Raw genomic sequence first — 18,070 nt, 5'->3', positions numbered from 1 at the left:
TGCCCATGCTTGCTGGCTAGTTCTCTGTCTCTCAGAAATAAACAAACATCAAAGAAAAAAATTTTTAAAGAGGGCATTCTATTTGGAAAACTATTTGGCAGTGACCTAGGAAAATGAACTTTCTTACTGAAGGGCAGCATTTTGTCACCTCAAATTATGTCTCTTTGCATGAGGATTATTTTAATCTGACAAAGAAAAAGCTCTGAAACCCAGGACATTTCCTTTGTAAGAGACATTTGCATGTACAAGGGAATGTTCCATTTGGAAGGGTGTGTAAATCTCCAGAAAATCTGATCAATGGAGACACCATGGATTTTCATCTGAGCAACAAACTGAGCCTTGGTTCCTGTGCTTTGCCTGATCACCTCACCAAATGCTTCCCAACAGGATCACCTGTGGAGTTTCAAGAAAGTTCCTTGCTGCTGCCCTCCCCCTCAGCTTCCCTGAGGTGGGTGGAGGGAAACACCAGTGGTGTTTTAGTGAGGTGCTCCCCGGGATTCTGGTGCAGGGCCGTTTACCTCAACACCAGGGATTCCTGGTCTCCTGCTTCAAAGTATGAAGAGTGGACACAAAATGAGCAACAGACAAAAGTTGATTCGAGTAAAGGCGAGAGAGAATCCTAGGAAAGCTCTCAGTAAAGGGAGGGGGCATTGCAGGGTGAAAACCCAAGACAATAGGCAAGACCCTTGGTTTTATTGTTGTGGAAATCTGGTGTGGATCGCTGGGGGAAGAACTAAGCCCGTCTAGGAGATCTTGGAAGGGAGGAGGTTTATTTTACACCTGTGGGCTCAGAGATCATTCTCCAGAGGGCTGAGCCGGGAACAAAGGCGGTCATTTGCTTATAAAGTTAAAAGAAGCCCACTCATAAGGGCAGCGGTGTTTAAAGCTGATTGGATGTTTAGGGGTAGGTGACTTGGGGGCATCGCTATGCACAGATAGGGAAAGGAAGTGGGAGTGGGGAGCACGCAGCCTGGACAGTTCGCCATTATGACCTCTATGACCTCAAGGAGTTTTCCTTTATTTTCTCCATTATGATGAGGGTCAGATCTCTCCCACCCTCGTTTCCTTCCCCCCTGTTCCTTCTTAGGTCCGACACTTACTGGCTTCATGACTGTAGGTGCTGGGTTTCCACTGCTGATTGTCTCATTTCCATTGTATGAGGGGTGGTCTAAGGCCATACAGTTCCTTGTGGGTTGTTTTTTTAATGTTTATTATTTTTGAGAGAGAAGGAGATAGAGAGCAAGAAGTGAGGGGCAGAGAGAGAGGGAGACAGAGCTGGAAGCATGCTCCAGTTCAGAGCTACCAGCACAGAGCCCGATGCGGGGCTCGAACTCACAGACTGGAGATCATGACCTGAGCTGGAGTAGGCCGCTTAAGGCCTGAGCCACTCAGGAGCTCGAGTTCCTTGTGGGTCTTATGTTTTAGGGTCTACTACTAATTTGTAGTTAGGTCATTAGTCAAATTCCTTGGGGGATCCTGAGGGGCACTAGGTGGTGACTTTCACATTCTTAAGTGAAACCTTACACCTGAGGGGGTTTTGCTGGGATCAGACACTCCCAGCATTGTTCCAAAATGTGTTTATCCCCACCCAGAGACCTCAGGTCCTAATCTTTCTCTTTCTGCCTACTGAATCCTATCATTTTTATCCCAATTCTAAGTGAGGCCCAAGGTTAGGCAGGAAGGCTTCCCATTAATTTATGAGCGTTGAGAGGTGCCGGGGTGGCTCAGTCATTTAACCATCTGACTTCAGCTCAGGTCATCATCTTAGCGTTTGTGGGTTTGAGTGCTCTTTGGGCTCTGTGCTGACAGCTGCAAGCCTGGAGCCCCCTTCAGAATCTATGACTGCCTCTCTGCCCCTCCCCCAACCATGCTCTCTCAAAAAGTAAATAAAAATAAATTTTTTTAAAAAGAATTATGATATCTGAGTACAGGCTTTCCTCAGGGAGAGGTAACAGGTCTCCAGTTAAGGAGTCGGGGAGGGTCAGGTCCATGTAGCACACGTTTTCTAGGCTCAAGCAGAATTTGTGGGCCTCTGTGGGAAGGGAGGCTCCTTAAACCAGAGAAGGGAAACTCAGGGATTGGTTCCCAAGTAGGAGCTCACAGTTTGTGAACAGCTCCTGACACAAAGGACTAGGAAGTTGGGCCTTCTCTGCATTTCAAATTCCTGCCTGCAGGCAAGCAGCTTACTGGGGAAGAGGCTGTGTTGGTGGCTTCACAGACATTTTCTCCTACTTCAACTGGAATTTCTCAACAAAGATCTTCTGAGAAGGAAATCTAGACCAGAAGGTGAAAGAAGAAATGGCTAGTTCTCAGGTAAGCCTTGTGGGCCTGGCTGGAGGCCCTGTTGTTTTTTTCTGGGGAAATTCCATGCATGTAGGAATCGCGGGGCACCTGGGTGACTCAGCCAGTTGAGCATTAGACTTTTGAGTTCAGGAGATGATCATGGGGACCTGTGTTCCAGCCTTGAGTCGGGGTTAAGATTCTCCCTCCCTTCCTCTGTCCCTCTTCCCTCAGTCTGCATTCTCTTCTCCTTCTCTCTACTTATCTTTCTCTCTCTCTCCCTCTCTCTCTCTCTCTAAAAGTGTGGTCATGTCTCCTCACTGAGGATAGAAAACACTAAGACAACGTGGCTATATGAGTACCTGACAACGTCCCTCTTGAACTTGTAATAAGAGACACTTGGTGCAACAGCATGTTTGTGTGTTACCGTATATGGGAGACACAGAAGTAAAACATATATAAAAACTATGCCATGTGGTGTTCAGGGCTCAGTTTTTTGGGTACAATCGGTAAGGTTTTGGAGTGAAAAAGGACTCCAAGGCAAAAGGTTCCGCAGAAGGAGTTTTATTGCCTGCACCCTCAGCCAAGGCCAAGGCGAGAGAATTTGCGGGACAATTTTATAGTCTGTGTCCCCGGGCGAGGTTCGGCGACCCCGGAAAGAGGGGAATTGGGGAAGTCGCGGCCTGGTTGGGTGGTGGTGGGGGTTTTATAGCCTGTTAGTGGGGGTTCAGATAACAGGGGCAGTCTCTTGACTGGAAATGTCCAGGGTTGGAAAGTTTATATTTCTGTTTACCACCGATGTAGTAATGGCCACTGATGTAGTGGCGGGAAGGTCAGCCATCTTAAGAAGGTCAGCCATCCTAAGAANGCAGCCAATAACATATTTGTAAAAAAAAAATTATTAAAAAGACATTACACATCTAAAAAAAAAAGAAGGTCAGCCATCCTAAGAAGGTCTGCCATTCTGTGGTATCTCTGCCCCACCTCTCAGCCAGCCCAACACAATCCCAACTGAATTATGCCAGCAGTAATGAATTTCTTTCCTGGAGAGAAAAGTCTGGGTGTGAGAATCCCACTACAACAGAAATTTCAAAAAAGAAGCCAATTATTTTTTTTTAGTTCTGATGGTTCTGCTTTATGTTTTCACCTAGTTTTTACGTTCTCAGAAATGATATTGAAGGTAGGTGGTTAGAACCCTCCTCCCCTGTGTCCCAAAGACTCCTGTCCCTTCTCTCCAAGCTGCCTTCCAGCAGGGCATCGACAGGTGTCACTTTGAAATAAATTCCTGCAAGTATTGAAAATAGTCCCTTTGTGACAGATCCAGACGGGAGGGTGTTGAGTCCAAGGTTCCTGTTGCTGATGGGGTCTGGCGCTGGGGCTGCACTCAAGGAAAACCGTTCCCACTTAGTTCTGATCTCAATGGGGCTGCACTCAAGGAAAACCGTTCCCACTTAGTTCTGATCTCAATGCTTTCTCCGCTCTGGGTAGAATAGGATTCTGAAAATGCAAAACACGTAGGATGGATAGGAGGCATAGAATAACCTGGAATGTTCCTTTTCGTTAGGATGTGGAAAAGCTACTTGAGAATATTGTAGATATTACAAGACTTGGAAACTATATGTGACTGAAGGCTGAATAAATCCACTTTATCCTCAAAGTTGTTTCTATTCTGACTTGCTGTTTGGGGGTCACAAGAACATACCGGTGGTCCTGTGTCCTGGGGTGTGCCTCAGGCACTGAGATCGCTTTGTTTCCATAGAGCTGACGTTACCTTCTTTAACTTGGCTTTGTGCCCTTGCCAGATTTCTCCCCTGGAATGTTCATATTTTCCTTCTTATCCGTTGAAATGTTTGTCAGGCCGATTCCCTGATTGATTTACAGACACCACCATATTTAAAGTGGAAACTTCTTTCTCCCAGTTTCACTTTTTCTGTAGTTTTTTCCCCCAAGTTTACTTATTTTGAGAGAGTCAGAGAGAGCGAGAGCAGTGGAGTTGTAGAGAGAGCGCATGAATCCCAAGCAGGCTCCCCAGGGTCAGTGCAGAGCCTGACTCGGGGCTCAAACTCAAAAAATCATGAGACCTTGACGTTAGCTGAAATTAAGAATCAGATGCTTAACTGACTGAGCATCTACATGCCCCCTTTTCTGTTGTTTCCGGTGAGGAGAACAAAGGCCAAAGAAATGTAGATAAACTTAAATTTTCTTACAATTGCAACCCATGGGGAAATACTTGAGACTGGCAGAGGAAGATAGTCCTCATGGAATTTACAACTGCTTTAATATCAGTGCTTTTCTAGAGGCAAAAAGCAAGCCTAGCTTGACAATAGCCAGACTTCTGCGATCCTGTGAGTTTCTTTTACCTATGAAAAGTCCATTGGAAACTTATATTTCTACCCACCCCACTTAACATATATAATCCCTGGCTCCTCGGAATTACCCTGCAGCTCATTCTTTCCACAGACCCTGTCTCTGTGCTTTAATCATCTCAGCCTCATTCACCCACCAAAAACGCCTCAGGAATACTTTCTTGAGCATTTATTTATTTCTGGGCCACCTCAGGTCAGTTTCCATGGGGCAATGAAGGCTCTCACTTTTGTGTAGTAGATCTAATGACTTCTGGGATAGAGGTTCTAAATCAGACCTCCAGCCCTTCGGTTTTTAGGTCATTGCAGAGTCATGACACAGACATACTCTTCTATGTACTTCTTTGTGTTTTCCGAAAACGAAGAATTACACTTCTGAATTTTCAAGTGAAAATTCACTTCTTTGAACACCTTAAAATCCCCAAGTACCATAGGGCACAAATGATGATTGAAACAAGAGCTTTCAATGAGGGGCGCCTGTGTGGCTCAGACAGTTAAGTTTCCACTCTTGATTTCGGTGCAGTTCATGATCTCTGAGTTCATGAGCTAGAGACCCATGTCAGGCTGCAGCTGACAATGGCAGCCCTCTTGGGATCCTCTCTCTCTCTCTGTTCCTGTCACGAACTGCTCTCTTTCTTTTTCAAAATAAACAAACATGAAAAACAAAGGCCTTCAATGTGTCTGGGTGGATCAGTTGGTTAACTGTCTGACTCAACTCAGGTTATGATTTCACGGTTCATTAGTTCGAGTCCCACATCTCTCTCTCATGCCCCTCACGGGATTTTTCTCTCTCTCTCCCTTCCTCTCCATCAATTGTACCCTCTCAATAAAAAAAAAAAAAATTAAAAATCTAAAAAAATAATAAAATGAAAGATATCCAAGAAATATTATGTTACGGGATCATTAAGTACTACGGTCAAGATACTATTCTTGAGCTACCGTATGATACAAGACAGGTAATTTATTGAAGTAGCAGAGGGACAGGACCCGTGGACAGAAAGCACTCTACTTTAGCTGCAGGTCACTTATGTTCATGATGGACGGTAGGTGCACAGAGCATTCAATCACAAATCTTTTGAAATTTGTACTTGTTATTTTTTAATAATTTTTGAAAAAAAATTTTTAAAATAATTTCTTCTTTTCTGAGAGAGAGAGAGACAGCATGAGCAGGGGATGGTCAGAGGGAGAGGGAGACACAGAATCTGAAGCAGGCCCAAGAATCTGAGCTGTCAGCACAGAGACCGACTCAGGACTCAAACACTGAACCATGAGATCATGACGTGAGCCGAAGTTGGATGCTTAACGGACTGAACCACCAAGACGACCCTGAAATTTCTACTTCTAAAACTACTTCTCCAGGATTTTTCTCGTGCTTATCGTTCAGTTCAATTTTTTTTTTTTTTTTATTTTTTAGGANAATCTGAAGCAGGCCCAAGAATCTGAGCTGTCAGCACAGAGACCGACTCAGGACTCAAACACTGAACCATGAGATCATGACGTGAGCCGAAGTTGGATGCTTAACGGACTGAACCACCAAGACGACCCTGAAATTTCTACTTCTAAAACTACTTCTCCAGGATTTTTCTCGTGCTTATCGTTCAGTTCAATTTTTTTTTTTTTTTTAATTTCTAGGAGAGAGAGAGAGACAGCGTGAGCAGGGGAGGGTCAGATAGAGAGAGAGTCACAGACTGAAACAGGCTCCAGGCTCTGAGCTGGCAGTCAGCACAGAGCCCGACGCGGGGCTCGAACCTACGAACCGCGAGATCATGACCTAAGCGAAAGTCGGACGCTTAACCGACTAAGCCACCCAGGCGCCCCATCGTTCAGTTCAATTTTAACAATTGGTAAGACATATCAGCAGTCATAAGACACTTTAAAAAATGCAGCATCCAGGGGCACCTGGGTGGCTCCGTCACAGCCTGGAGCCTGCTGGGGATTCTTTCCGTCTCTTTGCCTCGCTCCCTTCTACACCATGCTTGCCCATGCTCTCTCTCACAATATAAACACACATAAAAAAAAATAAAAAGAATGCAGGAAGCAGTCTTTTTGATGCTTCCCAAAAGTACGCAGGCTCTTGGTGAAGGTCAACATATTTCTGTTTGTAGCCCCCATCATAGAAGACTCAGAAATAGAAACTGCTATATTTATATTATTCTACGTATTTGTGTTAATAGTGTGAGTAAAATACCTAAGCATCATCATCGATGACTGAATTGAGGAGTTTCATGTCACTGAGCTGTTTTGTGTTTGGTGGCTTTTTTATTTAGTTTTGAGAGAGACAAGGACAGGCAGTGCAAGAGAGGTAGAGAGAGAATCCCAAAGACTCCACAGTGTCAGCACAGAGCCAGAGGTGTGGCTTGATCTCAGGAACCTTGAGATCATGACCTGAGCTGAAATCAAGAGTTGGACACCTAAATGACTAAGCCACCCAGTAACACTCATTAAAACTGGCTTTTAGGGGTGCCTGGGTGGCTTAATCAGTTGAGCGTCCGACTTTGGCTCAGGACATAATCTCGTAATTTGTGGGTTCAAGCCCTGCATCGGGCTCTGTGCTGACAGCTCAGAGCCTGGAGCCTGCTTCAGATTCTGTGTCTCCCTCTCTCTCTGCCCCTTCTCTGCTCCCACTCTCTCTCTCTCAAAAATAAAAATTTTAAAAAGAAAAAACCTGATTTTTAGTCTCCCTGATAATTTTCTATTATATCACTTTTAATGTTATATAAATACTTTCAAATTGTATGGATGTGTGCATGCAGTGTATAAAGGTAGATCAATTNCATCATAGAAGACTCAGAAATAGAAACTGCTATATTTATATTATTCTACGTATTTGTGTTAATAGTGTGAGTAAAATACCTAAGCATCATCATCGATGACTGAATTGAGGAGTTTCATGTCACTGAGCTGTTTTGTGTTTGGTGGCTTTTTTATTTAGTTTTGAGAGAGACAAGGACAGGCAGTGCAAGAGAGGTAGAGAGAGAATCCCAAAGACTCCACAGTGTCAGCACAGAGCCAGAGGTGTGGCTTGATCTCAGGAACCTTGAGATCATGACCTGAGCTGAAATCAAGAGTTGGACACCTAAATGACTAAGCCACCCAGTAACACTCATTAAAACTGGCTTTTAGGGGTGCCTGGGTGGCTTAATCAGTTGAGCGTCCGACTTTGGCTCAGGACATAATCTCGTAATTTGTGGGTTCAAGCCCTGCATCGGGCTCTGTGCTGACAGCTCAGAGCCTGGAGCCTGCTTCAGATTCTGTGTCTCCCTCTCTCTCTGCCCCTTCTCTGCTCCCACTCTCTCTCTCTCAAAAATAAAAATTTTAAAAAGAAAAAACCTGATTTTTAGTCTCCCTGATAATTTTCTATTATATCACTTTTAATGTTATATAAATACTTTCAAATTGTATGGATGTGTGCATGCAGTGTATAAAGGTAGATCAATTAAAAAAATTTTTTTTTAATGTTTTACTTATTTCTGAGAGAGAGAGAGTAAAACAGCATGAGAAAGGGAAGGTCAGAGAGAGGGAGATACAAAATCTGAAACAGGCTCCAGGCTCTGAGCTAGCTGACAGCACATATGCTTAACTGACTGAGCCACCCAGGTGCCCCATGGGAGATCACTTTTGTGTGCATACCTTCTTCTGTCATTCTTATCAGGTTTGACACCTACCATATACATTGATTTAGGGTCCCTTATGTATATTGATCTGTGTGTCATTTCAGATCATCTCTAGGTCAGTTAACCTGAGTTGTTACTGTGTACCAGATATTGACAAAAGATTCAGTAAAAATAGAAAAATAAAGTCTTTCTTCTCTTAGATTGTTTTTTCCCATGAATTTATGAGAGATTGTTAGATGTTCACTACTAACCAGGAAAGGCTTGGAAAACCTTGTTGTCTTTCTTGCTATTGTAGTAGAAACTGTAATTGCTATAAAACTCACTCAGTTCCAAGTCCTCCAAGAGATCTTGGAGTTTTTCCTCTGTGTTCCTGAAATACGAATCCCTTGGCCCATAGACTACGGCCTTGTTAGGAACGTAGACACCTACCTTTCCCAGAACTCCTGAACAGAATCTGCATTTTAACAAGATCTCCAATGCACTGTTGTGAATTCTTATTCATGGAAGAATATGCAAGTATATTTGTAACTCACCAACACTTTCCATTAAGAAATAGACACCACATGGTTCAGTCGGCTAAGCATCGGACTTCAGCTCAGGTTATGTTCTCTTGGTTTGTGAGTTTGAACCCTGCATTGGGCTCTGTGCTGACAGCTAAGAATCTAAAGCCCACTTTGGATTTTGTGTCTCCCTTGCTCTCTCTGCTCCTCCCTGCTCATGCTCTGCCTCTCTTTCAAAAATAAATAGTCACAAAATTTCTTTTTATATTGAAACCTCATTTACTCCATGATGTAAATACAGGATTCAAAAATGTGTCTCTGTTGATCCATTCATTTTATAAATTCTCTTGAATAAACACAATATTTATTTTGTTCATAACTCAAAGTTAAAGAATATCTAAGAGCATAATACTGTGTTACAAATTGTCTTAGTGCAGAAAGCAAGAAACCCCTCTACGTCAAAACTAGTTCTCCTAATATAATTGTACAAACAGGAGTTTAGTCCTTGGTGAATCCTAAAAAAGTATACCAGGTGGAGATGTGAGACAAAGGAAAATTGATTTATAGGAAATAAGATCACAGGGTATAATTTCAAAGCAGAGACTCACAGAGATAGGGAGATCTTTTCCTTTTTTTTTTTTTTGGTTTTTAATTTTTCTAAAAATTTATTTGATACACAGAGAGGGCAATGGGGGGGGGTGGCAGAGAGAGGAAGATAGAGAACCTCAGAGAGTTCTGCACTATCAGCACAGAGCCTGATGCAGGGCTAGAACTCATAAACTGTGAGATCATGATCTGAGCTGAAACCAAGAGTCAGACAACTGAGCCAGTGAGGCACCTCAGAATGGTTTCCTTGTATTTAGGGTTAGGGTAGATATTTAGAAAGGAGAGGCTGTGGATAAGGTGGCCAATGAGACTTCAGATGACAGTTCCATACATTCTCTGTATGTTACGCAGTAAATGACATTTGTGCTCCTCCTTGTGTGGAGATTTTAGTATTATAATGCAGTAAAAGGGTGGCTCAGTCCCTTCAGCTTCTGGCTCATGATTTAGGCTCAAGTTACAATCTCACCATCTTGAAATCAAGCTCCAACTCAAGGTCTCTGCGGAGCCTGGAGCCTGGTCAGAATTCTTGTCTCTGCCCCACCCATATCTGTGCTCTCTCTTTGAGGAAAGAAACATTTAAAAATGTATATAATGAGATAATGGTAACTACCCTGACTCCATGCTTTTTTCTGATACTCATCTCCATAGATGGGAGTCAGGGGATAAGCTCAAACTGAGCCTTTTAAGATCTTCTTCAGGGCAGTCATTACCTTCTTTTGGTTACTTTCTGTTTCTACCACAGGACACTGTGACCGTGGGGTGTTTTGCTTGAAGTAAAAGGGAGGTGTAAATAAGAGGCTACTAAAATGAGGGACTAAGGTCAGTGAGCACATACAGGTAAGCTGTGAAGATCAGGTGGTGGGGCTCAGATGGTGACATTTAACTTTCTCTCATAGGTACCATAGGTACCATTATGACCTCATGTGTCCCCTTGGTAACTGTGGTATTTGTTGCAGGGACTGCTGACCTTCAGGGATGTGGCCATAGAATTCTCTCAGGAGGAGTGGGGACGCCTGAGCCATAGTCAGCGGGATCTGTACAGGGATGTGATGTTAGAGAACTATGGACACCTCCTCTTCTTGGGTGAGGACAACTCCTTCTAGATTTCCCAACCCACACTCAGGGGTTTTGTTACTTTCTTTGAAGGCTGTCTCTTAGAATCTTTCTCTTTGCATGACTGAGATTCAAATCCCTCCAGTAAGGGAAAGAAGTAGGGGTTTGTAGATGTAGAGAAAAATCTTCCTGATGTTTCCTTTCAGGTGAGTTTTCCCTTCCTTAGGGTATCATCATCATTTCTGAGATTAATGGCAATTCTAAACATTGGGTGGCATTAAATGGTATTTCCATCTTCAATACAAATTTCTACCCATTATGGTAGTGGTAATACTTGGAAGTGGAGATCATGATGTGAACCTTGGAAATCTCTCCTGTTTTCCAAAGGGACTGTTGGGCAGGAGTATTTAGGAATGATGTTCCAGAATTCTAGAATGTCCTCTCTTCTCTACTGAGGCCAATACTGGGTTGAAAGGTAAAATCTCCAGCAATACTTCTATCCCGTTGTTCTAACAAACAGGTCTTGTTGTGTCAAAGCCAGCCCTGGTCATTTTTTTGGAAGAAAAGAGGGAGCTATGGGATGTGAAGAGAAAGGACACAGTAGCCTCATGCCCAGGTAGGTGGGAATGAAGGAAGCAGATGACAGAGGTGAGGTTCCAATGCGAAGGAGGAAGAGACAGGCCTTAAAATGTGGTTTGAGCAGCCCTTCTTGAATGGAAATTAGTTTGAGAAACCTAGTTTCATGTGTCTCCCTCTCACACAAGGGCATGTGCTTTCCAACACACCCCACTCTCAGCTTCTCTAAGGATTCTCCTTCAGTGTCACCAAAGGTCCTTCACATCCACAGTGAGGGCCGCCCTATCTCATTGGTTCTCCATTCCTTTGAGGGTTTGGGGAAATCTTTGTAGTTATGAGGAAGTCTGTTAATTCATGTCTTAGTTCGACTCAGGTCATTTTCTCACCATTCGTGGGTCTGAGCCCCGCGTCAGGCTCTATGCTGACAGCTAGCTCAGAGCCTTGGAGCATGTTTCAGATTCTGTACCTCCCTCTCTCTGACCCTTCACTGCTCACGCTGTCTCTCACTCTCTCAGAAATAAATAAAACATTCATTTCCTGAGTTCAAGCCCCACCTCAGGCTCTGTGCCGACAGCTCGGAGGCTGGAGCCTGCTTCAGATTCTATGTCTCCCTCTCTCTGCCTCTCCCCCACTCATGCTCTGTCTCTGTCTCTCGTTCTCTCTCAAAAAATAAACATTAAAAAACGAAATAAATAAAACATTAAAAATTTTTAAAAAAAGAAAGTAGAATGATTTTACTTTCATTCCTTAACTTTCAACAGTATCTTCAAATGCTAACGAGAGCCTTCTTCCAAAGACGTTTATGGAAACTTCTTTTCAAACTGTGTCAGTGGATATATATCAACGTACTGCCCTAGTGAATAGACACTTACTGATAGACTGCGACAAGGTTGCGAAGACTGATTGGCATCAAAGACATCTGGGGATTCCTTTTCCAGAGAAGCATTATGAAGATAATAATAATGAAGTTTTTATTCAAAGCACCAACCTTATTGCACATAAGAGTATACATTTAGGAGAGAAACTCTGTAAATATAATGAATATGGACAAATTCCTAACACGTCCTCCAATATTAGTGACCATCAGAGGATTCATGTTGGAAAAAACACATGTACATGCAATGAACCTGGGAACATGCTTAGTCAGTCATCAAGACTGCATATAAATAAGACAACCCATACTGGACAGAAAGGTTACATTTGCCAGGAGGGTGGCAGAGGCTTCAGCTGGCACTCAGCACGAATTCAACATCAGCGAGCGCACACGGGAGACAACCCTTACAAATGTGAAAAATGTGGTAAACCTTACAAAAGTGAAGAAAGTGGTAAAACTTTGATTGATGGCTCATCAGTAAATGGACATAATCCAATCCTTACTGGAGAGAAACCTGACATTCATAAAAAACGTGGAATGGCCTTTACCCAACACTCACCTCTTACCGAACATCACAGAACCCATGCTGGAGGGAAACCTTACCAATGTAAAGAATGTGGCAAGTCCTTTAACCGGCCTTCTGTCCTTAATAAACATCACAGAATCCATACTGGAGAGAGACTTTACCAATGTAAAGAATGTGGCAAGGCCTTTAATTGGCGTTCTGTCCTTAATCAACATCACAGAATCCATACTGGAGAGAAACCTTACCAATGTAAAGAATGTGGCAAGGCCTTTAATCAATCCTCAACCCTTAATGAGCATCACAGAATCCATACTGGAGAGAAACCTTACCAATGTAAAGAATGTGGCAAGGCCTTTAACTGGCGTTCTGTCCTTAATCAACATCACAGAATCCATACTGGAGAGAAACCTTACCAATGTAAAGAATGTGGCAAGGCCTTTAATCAATCCTCAACCCTTAATGTGCATCACAGAATCCATACTGGAGAGAAACCTTACCAATGTAAAGAATGTGGCAAGGCCTTTAATTGGCGTTCTGTCCTTAATCAACATCACAGAATCCATACTGGAGAGAAACCTTACCAATGTAAAGAATGTGGCAAGGCCTTTAATCAATCCTCAACCCTTAATGAGCATCACAGAATCCATACTGGAGAGAAACCTTACCAATGTAAAGAATGTGGCAAGTCCTTTAACCGGCCATCTGTCCTTAATAAACATCACAGAATCCATACTGGAGAGAGACTTTACCAATGTAAAGAATGTGGCAAGGCCTTTAATTGGCGTTCTGTCCTTAATCAACATCACAGAATCCATACTGGAGAGAAACCGTACCAATGTAAAGAATGTGGCAAGGCCTTTAATCAATCCTCAACCCTTAATGAGCATCACAGAATCCATACTGGAGAGAAACCTTACCAATGTAAAGAATGTGGCAAGGCCTTTAACTGGCGTTCTGTCCTTAATCAACATCACAGAATCCATACTGGAGAGAAACCTTACCAATGTAAAGAATGCGGCAAGGCCTTTAATCAATCCTCAACCCTTAATGAGCATCACAAAATCCACACTGGAGAGAAACCTTACCAATGTAAAGAATGTGGCAAATCCTTTACCCGCATTTCAAACCTTTATAACCATCACAGAATTCATACTGGAGAGAAACCTTACCAATGTAAAGAATGTGGAAAGGCCTTTAACTCCAGGTCAGACCTGTACAGACATCACAGAATCCATACTGGAGAGAAACCTCACCAATGCACTGAATGTGGCAAGGCCTTTGTCCGACACTCACACCTTATTAGACATCACAAAATTCATACTAGATTGAAACTTTACAAATGTAAAGAATATGGCCATATTAATAACTGACCCTTACACGTTAGTCAACAGCACTGAATTCATACTTGACAGAAACCTTGATAGAAACCAATGTAAAGAATGTAGTTAGGTCTTTCATCAGTCTTTAATCTAAATTTACTCACGATCTCAGAATTCATACTGGACCAAATCTTTCAAATTTAAGGAATGTGAGAAACGTTTTGTGGACTACTCACTCCTTACATCACATAGGGAAGTGTATCCTGGCGAATAACCACTGAATACTAAAGAGTGTGGCAAAGCTTTGAAGCAATGCTAAATGCTGACTCCTGATCAGAGACTGAATACTGGGGAGGATTTTGCAAATATAAAGACTTTGGGAAGTCTGTTCATCACAGGTGAAGCTTCATTCTACATGACAGAATTCATACTGAAGCAAAAACTTAACGTGTAAAGAAAGTGGTAAACCCTTTATGACTCCTCAAACTCACTCGGCATCACAGACTATATGGTGAGGAGAAACATTACAATGATAAAGTATGTGTCCATCCTATAGCTGGACCTCACGACTTGCTCCATATCATAGCTAACTTACAGGATAGAAAGTAACATGTACAGAAGAAAAAAAAAAAGCAGTGCTTATGAGTACAATTTGACCCTTAATCAATATCCAAAAATTCACATGAGATTTATATTGTACAGACATAATGAATGAGGAAAGGCCTTCAATTAAATGTAGGCTTTAGCAAACCCCAGACAGTGCATGAAAGAAGGTCACTTGAAGGATATAAATATTTGGAAAAATATTGAACTGAACATCAGATGTCAATAAGTGTTACAGAATCCACAGTAGAAAGGAGTACATCAGACTATTCAGACATTCATCAACATACTGATAATAAGGACTAATACAATGTTAAACACAATAGATATGCTATTATGCCTCAAGAGTTTAATTGGATCAATCTTTTAAATGTTTTTTTTTTTTTTTTTTTTTTTTGAGTGAGAGCAGGAGCTGGGAATGGGGAGAGAGTGGGAGACAGAGACCAAAATAGTCTCTGGGATCTGAAGTGTCAGCATGGAGCCCGACAGAGGGCTTGAACTCACGAACTACAAGTTCACTACCTGAACCAAAGGTTCATGCTTAACCAACTGAACTACCCAGGTGACCCTCAATAGATCAATTATTGCATAGGTATCATTAATTTCAGTCAGTGCTTTGCTTTTTGCCACATCAACCTTCTCTGACATTTGTGACTAGAATACATTAATGTATTTCTCTTCTCAAAATACTTCCAAATTGCATTTATTCTGAGTGGCTTTGGAAAATTATGTGGCTAATTATTGGTGCATCAAAGATATGACATACCTTTATTAGGTATGACTCATGCCTCGTTCTCCATGGAAGATGAAGGACAACATAATACACCATATACAGAGAAAATCTAAATGGAGATGGTGGTGGTGAAATGTTGATGCAAGTTCTCATGAAATGGTACACCAAACATCATTCTTTCCCTGTATTAAAGCTAAAAATCTTGTTGAATATTACAAATAAAATAATTTCCCCCAATGTCTTTAAGGAAAAAAGAGGTGGAAATTCAGTGAAACACTGGTATATCTTCACTACAGCAAGAGTTAGAGAATATCAGTTGATGGGGTTGAAATGATGACATGCTCAGAGAGGTTCGAAAGGGCATAACTAACTCTTCCCCAAAATAGCATACAATTATAAATACACACTTTTCACCTATGACCTCAAGCCCGGAAGTCTGTATTCCCACATCATTTTATCAACAAATACTTTCTGAAGGTTTGTATTCTATTCAACCATGCTAATAGGATGGACTGGACATGCATAACTTCGTCTATGTGTGATCTTAATACATTTAATTAATAAAACAATTGTTCTTAACGTGTTTCCATGGATTCTACAGCGTGAAGTGTTATCCCATTACCAATATTAACCTATCTCATGTGATTAAATACTGTAGGAAAGGGATGGAAAGTAAGAAAATATGAAATTCCTTTTCCAGCGTAAGGTGGGAACCTGAAGTGGCTCCCTCTTCGGAACTGCAGAGTCACAGTCAGCCCTTGGTCACATCATCTGATGAATAAAAGTCATAGAGAAAGGAATTGGCAAGCGTGGTGGGATTCTGAGGATGAGGGAAGTACCATTTCATCTTCATGATTCAACTGAGTTCCTGTGTGTTACTGAGGACCAGATACTGTAAGATGGCAATGATTCCTGTGATGCCTAGGTCTTGATCAGTGGCACTTATGGAGGAGGGCATACTGGATGATGTAATAATTGTGGCACTGCTGTACAATGTCACACATTACAGTCCATACTGGAGATGACTCTTAAAGGGCCTGGACACGTGGGATACGTTCAGAGACAGGGACCCGATGAGATTTATTAGTAACACTTATTATTTGACCTGTTTCATTCTCTGAAGCAGGGGCTATAGACAATCTACAAAGCCACATAGGAAGCAGGGAGTTTCTAAAGGGGAGTCCCGGATCTCCTGAGCATTGACATCCAGGGGAAGCAGTGGTACAGTGCTGAATCATTCTCCATATGATATCAGGAGTTGCTGGCAACAAAAAGGCCACTTTTCCACCATGGTTAAACTTGAAATTCTAGGAACATTGGGTTCCTTGTTTCCGCAGCATCATTGATGTTGAAATCCCAAAGAAGCGACAATTAGTAAAGCCATAAGCTAGAGAGCATAGGTCAGTGTGTTAGATGTATGTCCTCATGACAGTATTTGGAACAGGTATAGTCTGAGAAAGTCTATATTTGGAAAGTAACATAGACACATCATTAAGGCAGTGTTTATGGAGCTTTTACTCTGCACACAGCTTTTACTCACAAGGTGCTGTGCTGGGTACCTCAGGAATGATATATGAGTTAGTCTTCTCATACCTTAGGACTTGAAAATGGGTGTCCAGTATTTCCCGCAGAATATACATGCTATGTCCTGCCTTTCTGTTTCTTTTTCTCCCATAACATTGATTGTATAAAGGAGGAGCCAAATATGGTTTTGAAGAATATACAAAAGCATGATCTGGAACCTCAGGAAGTTCTCATTGCTGACTAATAAGCACATTGGCATGTGACAAACAGGAGAAATTAAAATCTAATAGAATAAGAATGAATTCTCCAGAAACACAAGAAAACTGCATAGGAAAAGTATCTATGTCTTCGAGGAGGAGAGATGGATGAGGAGAATGAAGTGAGGAGAGATGAGAAGGAAGGAAGAAGGGGATGAGGGAAGAACAGAAGTCTGGGACCTCCAAGGGAAAGCAAGTAATTCACAGGAAGATGATAAGCAAATATTTTCTGGGCCGCTCTAAAACAGTAGGACAGAGAAAACTTTGTTCACATGGTCCTTCCTGGGCTCCTCCCTGTTGACCATATCTAGCTTGTATCACAATGTCGTCCGTGTGGTGAGTGCACTCACCCTGGGCAGTTTTTCTATGTATATTATTTTTTAAAGAAAGAGTTGAAAAGTAAATATTTTTCCTGAATCTTCTTAATTTTGTTTGCTTATAAATGCTAAATGATCTCCCTGCCAAAGTGGCCCATCAGAGAAGAGCCTGGATGTGACTCACAAACTGGAGGAGACTGTGTTCAGTTGTGGTTCAGGTCATGACCTTGTGTTTCATGAGTTCGAGCCCCGTATTGGGCTCCCATGCTTAGAACCTACTTGAGATTCTTCCTCTGTCTCTGCTCCTCTCCCACTCATGCTTTCTCTCTTTTGCAAAATAAACTTTAAGAAAAATGTTAAATCAAGATAAGAGGCTACCGTTACAAGCTAAATCTTAAAGACCACTCCCTTGGCTAGAGGGGGATGCGAGTGTTTCAATATAACAACAACAACAAAAAAGTCCCTCTGTCTCCTGGGTGGCTCAGGTGGTTAAGTGTCCAACTTCAGCTCAGGTCATGGTCTTATGGTTCCTGAGTTGCAGCCTTGCCTCAGGCTCTGTGTTGACAGCTCAGAGCCTGGAGTCTGCTTCAGAATCTGTGTCTCCCTCTCTCTCTGTTCATCCCCTGCTCACAGTGTCTCTCTGTCTGTGAAAAATAAAATAAATAATAATAAAAGGACTCCAGGTTTATTGTGCTGTTGTAAATAGAAGGGTGTCCTTTTGTGAGGCTGATATATATACTAAGAATAAGTCAGATGGGGAAACTATCAAACGGGTGCAGTAGAGACATGGTATGTGCTCTTGAAGAAAATGGAGCTGGCCTTGGATTGCATTCTGGGGTGCACTGATCTCTGAGGCGCACTAGGAGAGAACAGTCCCCATTTCAGAGCACTTTGGAAAGAGGGTTTATTGCCTCCCCAAGGACTA

General features: G+C 42.2%; 2 protein-coding genes across 2 annotated transcripts; both read left to right on the top strand.

Annotated features, from left to right (window-relative positions):
• Positions 1–2,298: 2,298 nt before the first annotated feature.
• Positions 2,299–11,994, top strand: LOC144238351 (KRAB domain-containing protein 5-like). Its single transcript, XM_077772138.1, has 5 exons — positions 2,299–2,313; positions 10,320–10,446; positions 10,937–11,032; positions 11,754–11,881; positions 11,974–11,994. The coding sequence occupies exons 1-5, from the start codon at positions 2,299–2,301 to the stop codon at positions 11,992–11,994; spliced, it is 387 nt and encodes a 128-aa protein (XP_077628264.1).
• A 22-nt stretch (positions 11,995–12,016) lies between these two features.
• LOC144238346 (uncharacterized) lies at positions 12,017–14,658 on the top strand. Its single transcript, XM_077772136.1, is given in 3 exon segments — positions 12,017–12,294; positions 12,406–13,726; positions 13,728–14,658. Coding segments are annotated over 3 exon segments (1,602 nt in total). The 5' UTR covers positions 12,017–12,127; the 3' UTR covers positions 13,842–14,658.
• The last annotated feature ends 3,412 nt before the right edge of the window (positions 14,659–18,070 follow it).

This window comes from Crocuta crocuta, unplaced genomic scaffold (assembly GCF_008692635.1).
Source record: "Crocuta crocuta isolate KB4526 unplaced genomic scaffold, BGI_CrCroc_1.0 scaffold447, whole genome shotgun sequence".
Lineage (NCBI taxonomy): Eukaryota > Metazoa > Chordata > Mammalia > Carnivora > Hyaenidae > Crocuta > Crocuta crocuta.
This window is presented reverse-complemented; position numbering and strand designations above follow the sequence as displayed.

Excerpts from the sequence above, each read along its gene's own strand:
- LOC144238351 (XM_077772138.1), top strand. Across the intron at positions 10,447-10,936 it reads TGGACACCTCCTCTTCTTGG|GTCTTGTTGTGTCAAAGCCA; the intron begins GTGAGGACAACT and ends TCTAACAAACAG. Across the intron at positions 11,882-11,973 it reads TACTGATAGACTGCGACAAG|CACCAACCTTATTGCACATA; the intron begins GTTGCGAAGACT and ends TTTTATTCAAAG.